A 12,744-nucleotide genomic window follows, 5' to 3' on the forward strand; every position below is an offset into this window, starting at 1 on the left:
CTTCAAATAAGTTATCTGCCCCTTTCTCTCTCTCTTCTCCTTCTGGGACCCTTATTATGCAAATTTTATTCCACTTAATGTTGTCCCATAGGTCTCTTAAGTTATCTCCATTTTAAGAAATTGTTGGTTTGTTTTTACTTTGCTGCTCTGTCTGGATGAGTTCCACTATTTTGTCTCCCAGCTCACTGATCTGTTCTGCTTCATCTAATTTGCTGTCGAAACTCTCTAGCATATTTTTCAGTTCAGTTATTGTATTCTTCAGATCTGTGACTTCTGCTTGATATTTTCTTATATTTTCTATCTTTTGAAGTTTTCACTATGTTCATCCATTTTTCTCCCAAGTTAAGTGAACACCTTTATGACGATTACTTTGAATTCTTTATCAGGTAGATTACTTATCTCCTTCCATTAAGGCCTTTTTCTGAGGTTTTGTCTTCTTCTTTCATTTGGAACATACTTGTTTCCTCATTTTGCTTCTATATTTTAGGTGAAACAGCTCTTTGCTCTCTCTCTCTCTCTCTCTCTCTCTTTCTTTAAGGAGTGTCCTTATATAGGTGATGATCCTTCTTGTTCAGCCTAACTTTTGGTTATCTCTCAAACCTTTGTGATTGTCTAAACCACCTGATTTATTCATGATATACCCTAGATGTGAAGGGTGTGCCAAGACTTATCGGTGATCCAAAGGGAGACTCTCATTTAGCCCTTAGTTTCAGCCTGATTGGAAGTCACACCCTGAGACAATACCTTTTAAAGTATGCAAATCAAAATCCCTGCTAGCCTCTGGACCAGGAGATCTGGAGCTATCCCCTAGGTAACAGTTCCAAAAATTGGGACTCCAGACGAGTGTGAGGCTTCTTTCTGAGTGGTCTCTTCAGACTAGAGGGAGGCTGGTGGGTGCACAAGCATAATTTCTCCCTTCTTATATTTTGCAACCACTTCCTTAGATTCTAGTTGTGTGGGAAACGTGAAGCCTGTCCCTTAGGCTGAAGTTCCAGGCTAAGAAAATGAACTTTTTTCACAGAAAGTCTGGGGTTGCATTTCATTCTGGGTCTTTGTAGGGTCTTTGCCTTAAGAGGAGCGGCCTTCCAAGAACTGTCTTCTGTTGTTACATTCCCGGGAGCTCAAGAACCCCAGCCCCCTCAACCACCAGGGCCAGGCAATTAAAGGGTGTCCACTGTGTGGATTGCATGTGCTTGTTGGCCTTAGCTAGGAAGCTAGAGTGCAGGGGGTGGAGCATTCTGACAGACCGGGATCATGACCTGAGCTGAAGGCAGAGGCATTAACCCATTGAGCCACACAGGTGCCCGGTACCTCAGTTTTCTTATCTATGAATGAGAAACAATAATTGCACCTACCTCAGGGAGCCTGGGTGGTACAGTCAGCTGAGTCTCTGACTCTTGGTTTTGGCTCAGGTCTGATCTTAGGTTTGTAAGACTGAGCCCCACACCAGGTTCCACGCTCAGCAGGGAGTCTGCTTAAAGATCCTCTTCCTAGTCCTCTGTCCCTCCCCCATCACTCTCTAAAATAAATAAATCTTTAAAAAAATAATCCCTCCTGCTTCATAGATTAGCAGTGGGGATTAAATGAATTAACATATGGAAAACACTTAGCACATTCCCTGCAGAAGTAAACGCTCAGAAAGGATAAATATTATTATTATTCTAACTGAAGCAGCCAACCCATAGGTTCTTATGAGATCTTGATAGAACTGAATTTTATTTTCTTACATCTTTATAATGTTGTTATTAAAACTATTTTCATATGACATCCCTCCCCAATGTTATTTACAATACAAAGTAAACCAAACTATGCCTCTGTGAACTTATTTTAATATGAATGAAATATATTTCGATATCAAGATCAAACTGACAACTGAACATAAATTGGCATTAAGAAAAAACAAACAAACAAAAAAACCTGTATAAATGGAGGAGCAAATGCATCATGTGGCTAGACCAATAAATTGGCAAATATTCACACTGAGTAAAGCCTGGGTAAAATTTTCTCTTTGTTATTATCAAGAAGGCTACATATAATTAACGGGATGACAGGCTCTACTTAACAAGGAATCCTGACTATTTCCCACTGAAGACATTCAAAATAAAGAATGCAATCTATGTTCTAAGAGTAGGAGAAAAATGTGTGACATAGTCTATGTCTCCCAAAGATGGTCCCCAGCACTGTAAGGACTCACAATGGGAACTTAAGATGTAATGGAATAGGAAAGAATCTGATTGGAGGTCATGTATGAATTAATGAAGGTAGATGGGTTTACTGAAATTCTGATTGTAAGTGGCAAGGCAAATAAAACAAAAAGAAACCCAATTGTGATTGCCTATATTTGTTTTCCTGTTTTCTTTGTTTTTGATAAAAACAAATATCAGAAGATTAGTTTTCTAAATTTAATAATGGTAAGATTTCTTAGAAACCACAATCAAATTTATATGACACATTTTGATATTTTCCTTAGCATTAACTACCATTTTATTGAACTTAATTTAAATGCTACAATATGGTTCTTAAGGGATTCAGTTGAATTATCAAATAATTTGTCTGCTAATTTTAAGCTGGCCCATCTACCAACAGAATTCATTTTTATTATGAAAACACACATAACTATTTCCAAACAGTTCTTCTATTTCAATATTCCATTCAAAATGTGATTTCAGAATTACCTCTTGAACAGACTCCTATGTCAAAACTGTTTAACAGGCAAATTAAAGTGGAAAGTTATTTTTGGTTATAATATGAAAAATGTCAACACTTTTAAATCAACTCCATAACACTAAATAAACTCTAGATAAATTCCCACAATGCTAAATAATTAATTAATTAAGTAAACACTAAATAACCATTGTTGGAAAGAATGAACCAATCAGGAAAATATTTAGTTTTTTCATTGAATATTTGGTAGAAGTTTTGTATTTTTTTTAAAAGATTTCATTTATTTATTTGACAGACAAAGATCACAAGTAGGCAGAGAAGCAGGCAGAGAGAGAGGAGGAAGCAGGCTCCCTGCTGAGCAAAGAGCCCAGTTCGGGACTGGATCCCAGGAAACTGGGATTATGACCTGAGCCGAAGGCAGAGGCTTTAACCCACTGAGCCACCCCTGAATATTTGGTACAAGTTTTATGATGACAGAATGGGGGGAGGGGGGATTAGATAGAAGGTAGAAACTAATTAATCTGCCAATTTTCTAATACGTCTAATTGGCTTACAGTAAGTGTTTCACCTATGACCATTGACTGCCTAAACATATTTCCAGGGAAAATAGCTTCAGACTGTTGAGGTCCACTGATATTGAAAGCACATAGCAAGGATTTTCATGACAATCATGATGGTATAGATGATCATACAATTATACCTCAGGTCCTGGGATCCAGTATGGATTTAGGAAATATAGTCATATGACTCAACTCTCACTACAGGCTAAAAAGAGTAGAAATGATGTTGAGGGAGGGGAATAACAGTCCTAGAGCAGGAGGTCCAAGAGCTGTACTGCAAAAAGAGGGCAGTAAAAATAATCACAGAAACATCACAATAAAAGGTAGAGTAAGATCATTTATTTGGAAAACTCCAAGAAATAAGAATGTGAGAAAGATTCTGAGGAAGTCATACACAAAAATGTCAGAGCTTCTCTCAATTGAGAGGAAATCACAGATGCTAGAGCAGTAAAAGGATTAGACAGACAGCTGAGTAATGGGCATGTTGAGTTCTCCCCAACATTGCGTTCACCCTCACACCTGCATTTCTAACAAGGTCCCAGGTATTGCTGCTGCTGTTGGTCCAGGGCCCCAGCCCAGTTTTACTGAATCTCTAACATCAAAGGGTGAGACCCAGTAATCTGTGTTTTGACAGTACTCATCCTGGTTCTGAGGCCAGCTAAAGTGGGAAACCACAGGTTTAGAATATCGAAGGAAACTTTGGCTTCTACTCTTTATCTGGAGCTATCTTAGTTGCCCTTTACAAATGGACAAGTTTTGGCATAAATAATGTAGATTTATAATTCCTTCTCAATTGCACACAGCACAACTACTCATTTTCTGGGTAGCAGGTATTCAAATTTCTTCTGCCATTCAATTTGCTTAGAAGCAAGCCATCAGCACCAGCTTTCAAAGAATATCAGAAAATAAAAATTAAATTTTGTACTGGTAACCAAACACAAGTAGAATACTAGATATGCTGTACCTCCAGGTTTCACTACACACACACACACACACACACACACACACACACTTCATAGGAAGTACTTAATATAACAGTATTAAGTATTTTAAAGTATTGTTTTATCAGTTCCAACAAATGAAACATAAGCACATTAAGATAAAAATAAGTAATATGGGGGTACAATAATAAAGCTTCAGATTTCTGTCCTCTCCATCTTTTCCTAAGATACAGGTAGCTGCTAAAGAATTATTTTCAAAGAGGGGCAGCTGGGTGGCTCAGTCAGTTAAGCATCTACCTTCAGCTCGGGTCATGATCCCGGGGTCCTGGGATCAAGCCCTGAGTTGAGCTCCCTGCTCACCGAGAGTCTGCTTCTCCCTCTGCCTGCTGTTCCACCTGCTTGTGTTCTTTCTCTCTGTCAAATAAATAAATAAAAATATTTTTTTAAAAAAGTTATTTAAAAAGAGAGAAAGGCTGATGCAGAAAATAAATACATAAAAAATACTATCTTATAAAAAAGATTAATCCTGTTATACTCCAATTGCTGTTTGACTTATAATTAAGCAATAGCATGAACTGAAGCAAAACTTATAAGCCATGTTTGAGGTATCCTCTTTCAGGTTACATGGTCCTTACAGTGGTGACTTGTAAAGAAGAATAATTTCCATTTCAGAGTGAGCGCCATTATAAGCTCTCCATGCTGGCAAGTTCACCTTGTTAAGTGAGTTACTTGGTCATATATGTCACTGTATTAACGGGCAGTGTTTTATGACTATTTGATTCCAACTAATTTTATTTCATCTTTTTAAACCAAATTATCTACTTATATCCACAAAGACTACTAAACACTCTGGCATTTTCTTAATTTCATTAAATGATCATAGAAAGCTAGGGATATATTAAAAATATTTTATTTTTGTTTATTTCCCTTTTTATAATCTTTATATCCTGACATTAAATACATTAAAAATTCCTCTAGTCTCCAAGAGCTCAATGATAATGTCCTCAATGTAACTTTGAATTAAGTATGAAATTGTTTATGATTTTGAATACTGCCTTTAATATGATACATTCTTTAATTACATTATATAAAGCATAAATAGATATTAATGTCATGTGCTATTAAACTTTATCTCCACAGATGAAGGGAAAACCATAGCTAGGAATAATATAGTTTTTTGTTATGTTTTGTTTTTTAAAAATTTTATTTATTTATTTGACAGAGAGCGATCACAAGTACGCAGAGCAGCAGGCAGAGAGAAGGGGAAGCAGGCTCCCCCCACTCCATGTGAGGCTCGAGCCCAGGATCCTGAGATCATGACCCAAGCCAAAGGCAGAGGCTTAACCCACTGAGCCACGCAGGCGCCCCAAAATAATATAGTTTTTAAATGCGATTCTATAATGGTAGAGATTTTACTGAGTAATAGGTGAAGTTTACTCATAAAAAATTATTTTATTTAAGCTATATTTTAAGAAATGTTTTGAAAGTTATTGTTACTGTTCTCATCAGAATTTAATTAAATGAAAGGAAAAAGAAAATCTATAATCTAAACTCCCATTTTTTAATCCATAGAATATTCTGGGAAACATACATATATACTTTTAAAAATTCATTCTGAAAGGGAGAGAAAAATTTTTAAAGACTTCTCTGAACTGATTTTCTCCTCCTTTGTTACAGGTATCCATTTTTTCAGCTATACTAATCTTTTAAAACAAACAAAAAAATGGATTTCTTAAACTCATCTGATCAAAACTTGACCTCAGAAGAACTGTTAAACAGAATGCCATCCAAAATTCTGGTGTCCCTCACTCTCTCCGGGCTGGCACTGATGACAACGACCATCAACTCCCTTGTGATTGCTGCAATTATTGTGACCCGGAAGTTGCACCACCCAGCCAACTATTTAATTTGCTCTCTTGCAGTCACAGATTTTCTTGTAGCTGTCCTGGTGATGCCTTTCAGCATCGTGTATATTGTGAGAGAGAGCTGGATTATGGGGCAAGTGGTCTGTGACATCTGGCTGAGCGTTGACATCACGTGCTGCACGTGTTCCATCTTACATCTCTCTGCTATAGCTTTGGATCGGTATCGGGCAATCACAGATGCTGTGGAGTACTCCAGGAAAAGGACTCCCAAGCATGCTGGCATTATGATTACAGTTGTTTGGATTATATCCATTTTTATCTCTATGCCTCCTTTATTCTGGAGACACCAAGGAACTAGCCGAGATGATGAGTGCATCATCAAACACGACCACATTGTTTCCACAATTTATTCAACATTTGGAGCTTTCTACATCCCATTAACATTGATTTTGATCCTCTACTACAAAATATATAAAGCAGCAAAAACGTTATACCACAAGAGACAAGCAAGTAGGATTGCCAAGGAGGAGGTGAATGGCCAAGTCCTTTTGGGGAGTGGTGAGAAAAGCACTAGACTAGTCTCCACTCCCTACACAGAAAAATCTTTATCTGATCCATCAACAGACTTTGATAAAATTCATAACACGGTGAAAAGCCCCAGGTCTGAATTCAAGCACGAGAAATCTTGGAGAAGGCAAAAGATCTCAGGCACGAGAGAACGCAAAGCAGCCACTACCCTAGGATTAATCTTGGGTGCATTTGTAATATGTTGGCTGCCTTTCTTTGTTAAAGAATTGGTTGTTAATGTCTGTGAAAAGTGTAAAATTTCTGAAGAAATGTCAAATTTTTTGACATGGCTTGGATATCTCAATTCCCTTATAAATCCACTGATTTATACAATCTTTAATGAAGACTTCAAGAAAGCATTCCAAAAGCTAGTACGATGCCGATGTTAAAGAAAGTTTATCATTAAAAGGCTGGGGATTTCTTGAGGGGAGGTAATGAAATGGATGCTGAATAATAAAGCATTTAAACTTTTAGAAGGAAATAAATTAAAACTGCTAAAATTATAAGAACATAATTTATATTTAACAGCAACAAGACTATAAACTTATTGAGTAAAAGATGTTTCTTTGACCATCATTCTAGAGTACTCAAATGAAAAGATAATTTATTGTTTATAAACAATAATTTCCCTATGCAACTGTCCCTAACAGGCTAACTGGAAATATATATTATAATAATTATTATTAATAACAGTGACTTTCCAGGTTTATGGCTTATAATAATTACAGAAGAGTGTTCACTTAACAATATCTGTAATTTCTATATAATCCTATGGTTTTATTATATGATTCTATTATTTTATAGGAAAGATAATTCACAAAGCACACATTTCTCCTACCTAACCACTGTCCCCTCTTCATCTTACCCTGGGAAAAAACAAGGAGGGGGAAGGAGCAAACAAGGACTCTTGGAGTGTCTGGCTGGCTCAATCAGGAGAGCATATGACTCTTGAGCTCAGGGTTGAGTTTGAACACCACGTTGTGTATAATGATTACTTAAAAATAAAATCTTTAAACAAAACAAGACAAACAAACAAAACCAAGGATTCCTAACATGACTGGAGGAAATGTCAAAGTCAGAGATTGATACTGTCTTTGTATTTATATAATAAAGAGTATTCATAAAGTTGAGTTAGGCTCTGCCAGATAATTCTGAATACAGAACTTGTACACATTTGACATATTCTTTTTGTTCAAAACGAATTCCTAGAATAATATTTTTTAACCATGTATTACCAACATATGAAATCAAAACCTTAGCCTAATAAGAGTAATTCAAAAAGGGTGCAGGGGAGGTGTTCTAATTGGCCCATGTTTATTTAGGAATCACATTTAAGGCACTAAGTGCCCTAGGTTACTCACCATAGTTATTATATTCCTAATGTGTTTTTTAAAATACAAAATAGATTTCGTTTCTGTTAATATTAACAACCTCAGTTGCTAAATAAAATGTCAGTGGTACTTGGTACTGCAGCTGCTCCATATCTACAATTTAAAAATTATAACCCTCGGGGCACCTGGGTGGCTCAGTGGGTTAAGCCGCTGCCTTCGGCTCAGGTCATGGTCTCAGGGTCCTGGGATCGAGTCCCGCATCGGGCTATCTGCTCAGCAGAGAGCCTGCTTCCCTCTCTCTCTCTCTGCCTGCCTCTCCGACTACTTGTGATTTCTCTCTGTCAAATAAATAAATAAAATCTTTAAAAAAAAAAAAAAAAAGATAAAAATTATAACCCTTAAAAAAAAAACAAAAAATAATAAATAAATAATCCCTTTTATTAGAGGGAATGTGACAGGAGTTCTTAGAACTGCCCACTGACTTCCAAAACATCTCTCGTTTTTCAATTGGTAGAAATTGACAGGCAAAGATTCATATTATGTTAATTATAAATATATTTTTTAAACATCTCCCAGTCAGTAAGCCAAAGCAATGCCATAAGTATCTCTATTTATTCTCTTTCTTATAGAAGAATTTAAAAATAAAATAACCATGCTTCAGAGAAGATCTCATTCCATTTGAACCAGCAAGTTGATAGGCTGCCTTTTGGAAGGCATACACCATCAACCAAGATCATTTGAAAAACAATACATTCCTTTTTTTTAAGGTACACTTTTATGTGTATTTTAAATATTGTTTCCTGTCAGATACTTAAGAATACACCAATTTTTGTGTGTATCTATGACACATTACTCTCAATCTAACAAATATTTACAGAGTTCTCATTCTGTGTAGGGCATTGAGATACAGAAAATAATGAAACGCAGTTACTTCCCTTAACACATTTACAATTTAAAAGGTGAAACACACTGGGCACCTGGTTGGGTAGATCATGCAACTCTTGATCTTGGGGTCATGCAGTCAACCCCACATAGAGCTTACTTTAAAAAACAAGAAGATGAAACAAAGAAACAAATGAACATTATAACAGAAAAGACAAAACAAAGCTCTGGCATGGAAGTTGTGTGCAAGTTGTGTGCATAATTATGATGATTCAAAGGAAAAGTTGATCACATCTGGTTGAGAAAAATCAGCAAAATTTCATAAAGAATGTATCTAAAATAGATAATAAATAGCATTTGGCTAAGAGAAATGGAAAAGCATACTCCAGGTGGCGGCAACATCAGAAGTGAATCCTGCCAGCATTTCATGGGTCTTGTTCATGAAATAGCAAGGAATTTGGCAGCTCCTTAGGACAAAAGAAGAGATGAAAAGAGAAATTGGCCATTATTGTCACTGACTTTGAGTATCAAAGTTTACGGTCAATTTGGCTGTCTGTCAATGAGTGGTTGTTGATGTTTTTAGTAGAAATATTACAAGTTTAGGTCAATTCTAAAAAAATATGTATGTTTTAATGGATTTGAGCAGAGAGGGTACAGGTGACAGTGACTTCTTGTTAGAAAGCATATCAGTAATCCACATAAGAGGTGAAGTTCTGAACTTGATTCTGGCCATGGGAACATAAATAAAAACACAGAAGAGAGATGGTAGGGAAAAAGAATCTATAGAATACAGCAAGGATGTTAACAAGCAGACAAATGCAGAGACACTGAGATAACTTGCTCTCAACCGAAATGAGGAGCTCAAGAGAAGGGGCCTGTTGGTGAAATGGTTCCTTCAGTTAAACATTTAAAGTTAAATGTTAAACACTTAAAGACTTGGGAGAGCTCACAGGCACGGCTGAGCAGGTCTGGCCCAAGTGAAAATGACACAGTTTATCTGCGACTACTGGCCACTTCTTTTCGTCTTCCTTTCTTCTATCTCCTTATGCTGTGCTGACAGTCCAAAGCCTACTCTATTCCCTACCATACTCTGCTTGTTTTTCTTGCCGCTTCTCACTAAAACTTGATTCTGTGATTTATTCATTCAAAGACCTTGCTAAATCAGAAATAATCTGTTCAAGTCATTTATTTACACCCACCTCAGAAATTTATTTAGTTATATGGGAGAGCTCTAAAAGACACACAACCCATCCACCAGAAAGAGCAAATCTCATGCAGGGTGAGGCTCACCCGAATACACATACTACCTTCTCCTCGGAGCTGGACGAAGCCTCAAATCCAGGGAAATGATACTAGCAAGTGACAGGGAAATTAAATCTCCCCTCAGAGCTCAGGGAGAATCGAGTTTATTATTTCTGTGTGTATGAAATACATTTTTAATCCAAAGGGGCCATAACACATTATAGTACTTATCACTTCATCTTTGTATTTCCTCCACATGCTGAAGGTACAGATCATGCCACTCCCATGAACAAATATAAATGATTTCTCTTTGATCTTTAAGTGGTAGGTAATGTCAGGGCTAATAATCTGCCATTTCCACATTAAAAAACATATATATAAAATAAAGGCCCCAAAGGGCATCACTGAGGCCAAGTCACCTAACTGAGGTGTAATACCTAACCTAATTGCAGTTTCAACCTCCACCAGAAATGTAAGTTTTAATTTATATTAAATTAAAACTCGGGAATTTTCTGATAAGCACCAATGAATGAGGTAACTGTCACCTGGGTCCTCTTTGTCCCCCAAGGAAGATGAAGTAATCTGCGTAATAAGACCTCCTGCTCTTCCCCCTAAGGGAAAGTGACCTTGCCTGCTACAATCCTTTTCTTTTACTAACAATTTCCTTTCCCCACCCTTCTTCCTATGAAAAACTTCCATTTCATGCAATTCCTCAGAGCTCCTAATTCATGAATCATTTAAGAAAGTCAATTTGATCTTCAGATCTACTCAGTTGAATTTCTCTTAACAGCACTTTCTTTGAAATTTATGAAGAAGGATGTACTTCCCTGAATATATAAGATTTATTCTCTTAAGGAAAATTCCTCAAGTCACTAAAAGCTGAAGATTTTCACAGAGTATTTTCACATCTATAACAAATGTAACAATATGATAATGTATATATTTAACTGATAAGTAGAGAAAGAAAATATAAGTATCATAGAATGTGGTTAAATATTAGATTAAAAAAGTTTAACTTCCTGCTACAATTTCAAATACACTAGCATCAGAGATTAAGTGGAGGTTTTATTTTTGCTCTGCTTTTTCTAAATATTTTCAGGTTAAGGATATATAAAAGGCAAGGACAAAAACATCAAAGGAAAACTGAAAGTCAAACTACTAGATACGAAATTCAGTTCAATACATCACTATGTACAAATCATGTTTGAAAATCTTCTGGTTATGAAGGACTATCTTTACTTTACTGCTATAGGAATATGGATTGCCTACTTTAATACTTTTTCTGTTGGTTTTGTTTCACAATAGGCCCATGGGGTCAAATTTATAGTATACACAGTTTATCCAGGCACTGGCAGCTGATGGGTCTATCTTTAATGTAGGCCCAGTTCTCATTTTGTATCTCTAAAACCAATCTTTTCCCTTTCCTGCTGCAACTTATTTCCCTCCCCCACTTCTATTCCTGGGCTCTAACGGTGTGCAAGTTTCCTTTTTGCAAGTCAAGAAAAACTTCTTTGGGTCTCACTTCCAAATCCTTGCTTATATGAGTTATGTCACTTCCAAACTTTAAAATTCCCTTGGTATATGGGGCACCTGGGTGGCTCAGTCAGTTAAGTGTCTGCCTTTGCTCAGGTCATGATCTCATGGTCCTGGGATGGAGTCCTGCATCAGACTCCCTGCTCAGTGGGGAGGCTGCTTCTCCCTCTCCTGCTGCTCCCCCTACCTGTGCTCTTTCTCTCTATCAAATAAATAAAATCTCTAAAACAAAGTAAGGTAAAATAAAATAAAATTCGCTTAGTAGAGTATAATCCTCATATTTGTTGGCTCTATCCTAAGCTTGTCCCTCTGAAGCAAGAGTTTTGCTACAGAAAACTTTTCTTGTTGTCTGTTTTGCAGAAAAACAAAATTTTGTCAAAACAGACAACAAAAAAATAAAATATTAATTGAAAGCCAATTACTAGAAAATGTGTTGTCTTGCTCTACCAAATTTTGATGTGAAATATTGTTTGAGAGCAAACGATCAAAAAAGAGTTCTTAAAATGTCTTCGATGCAAAAAAGGTGGTTTTATTAAAGCATGGGGACAAGACCCGTGGGCAGAAAGAGCTGCACTGGGATTGTGAGGGTCAGCTGATTATATACTTTCAAGCTGGGAAGGGTTTAGGGAAAGTGTAAATCTTTAAGGAATTTAGAAGCAAGGTTTTCAGGACTTTGAGGGGCTAGCTGTTATTAAAATAATGTCTTTCACTACTGTCTGCTAAAACCTTAGTCATGAGACCTTCGGATGTGTATCAGTGGACCTGTTTGGAGTAGGGTTGCTAACATATTTCTTGGGGGAAAAGAGATAAAGGAAGCCTCCAAAGGGATTTTTATAAGTTAAAGACTTACACAATCCTGGAGGTAGGGCTAATGTCAGCTAAGGTTGCCTTTTGCCTCTACCAAAGTGTACAAGTGTTAACATTGAGTTAGTTGAGTTCCTGAAGGAAGGTCATTCTGCCTGTCTCAGCTACTTGACAATAAGCAGTTAAGTTGTAAGGAAATTTAATTTTTTTTTCTATTTTTCTTTTGCTGTTGTTCTCACATCAAATATCATGAAAGTAAGGGAGCTTGTATGCTTCTTGTTGACATGCTTTACTCTACATCAAGGAATGAATAGTTGCCTCATGAATTTAGACAAGAGCTTTCTTGACTTACAGT

The 12,744-nt window shown here is 36.6% G+C and overlaps 1 protein-coding gene across 1 annotated transcript in view; it reads left to right on the forward strand.

Annotated features, from left to right (window-relative positions):
* HTR1F (5-hydroxytryptamine receptor 1F) overlaps positions 1-7,200 on the forward strand; it is an 84,322-nt gene extending 77,122 nt beyond the window's left edge. The window contains exon 2 of the mRNA XM_044255003.1: positions 5,843-7,200. Coding sequence (XP_044110938.1) covers positions 5,889-6,986 — 1,098 coding nt within the window. The 5' untranslated portion in view covers positions 5,843-5,888 and the 3' untranslated portion in view covers positions 6,987-7,200. The remainder of the gene's footprint in view (positions 1-5,842) is intronic.
* Positions 7,201-12,744: the final 5,544 nt, after the last annotated feature.

This window comes from Neovison vison, chromosome 6 (genome assembly GCF_020171115.1).
Source record: "Neovison vison isolate M4711 chromosome 6, ASM_NN_V1, whole genome shotgun sequence".
NCBI lineage: Eukaryota > Metazoa > Chordata > Mammalia > Carnivora > Mustelidae > Neogale > Neogale vison.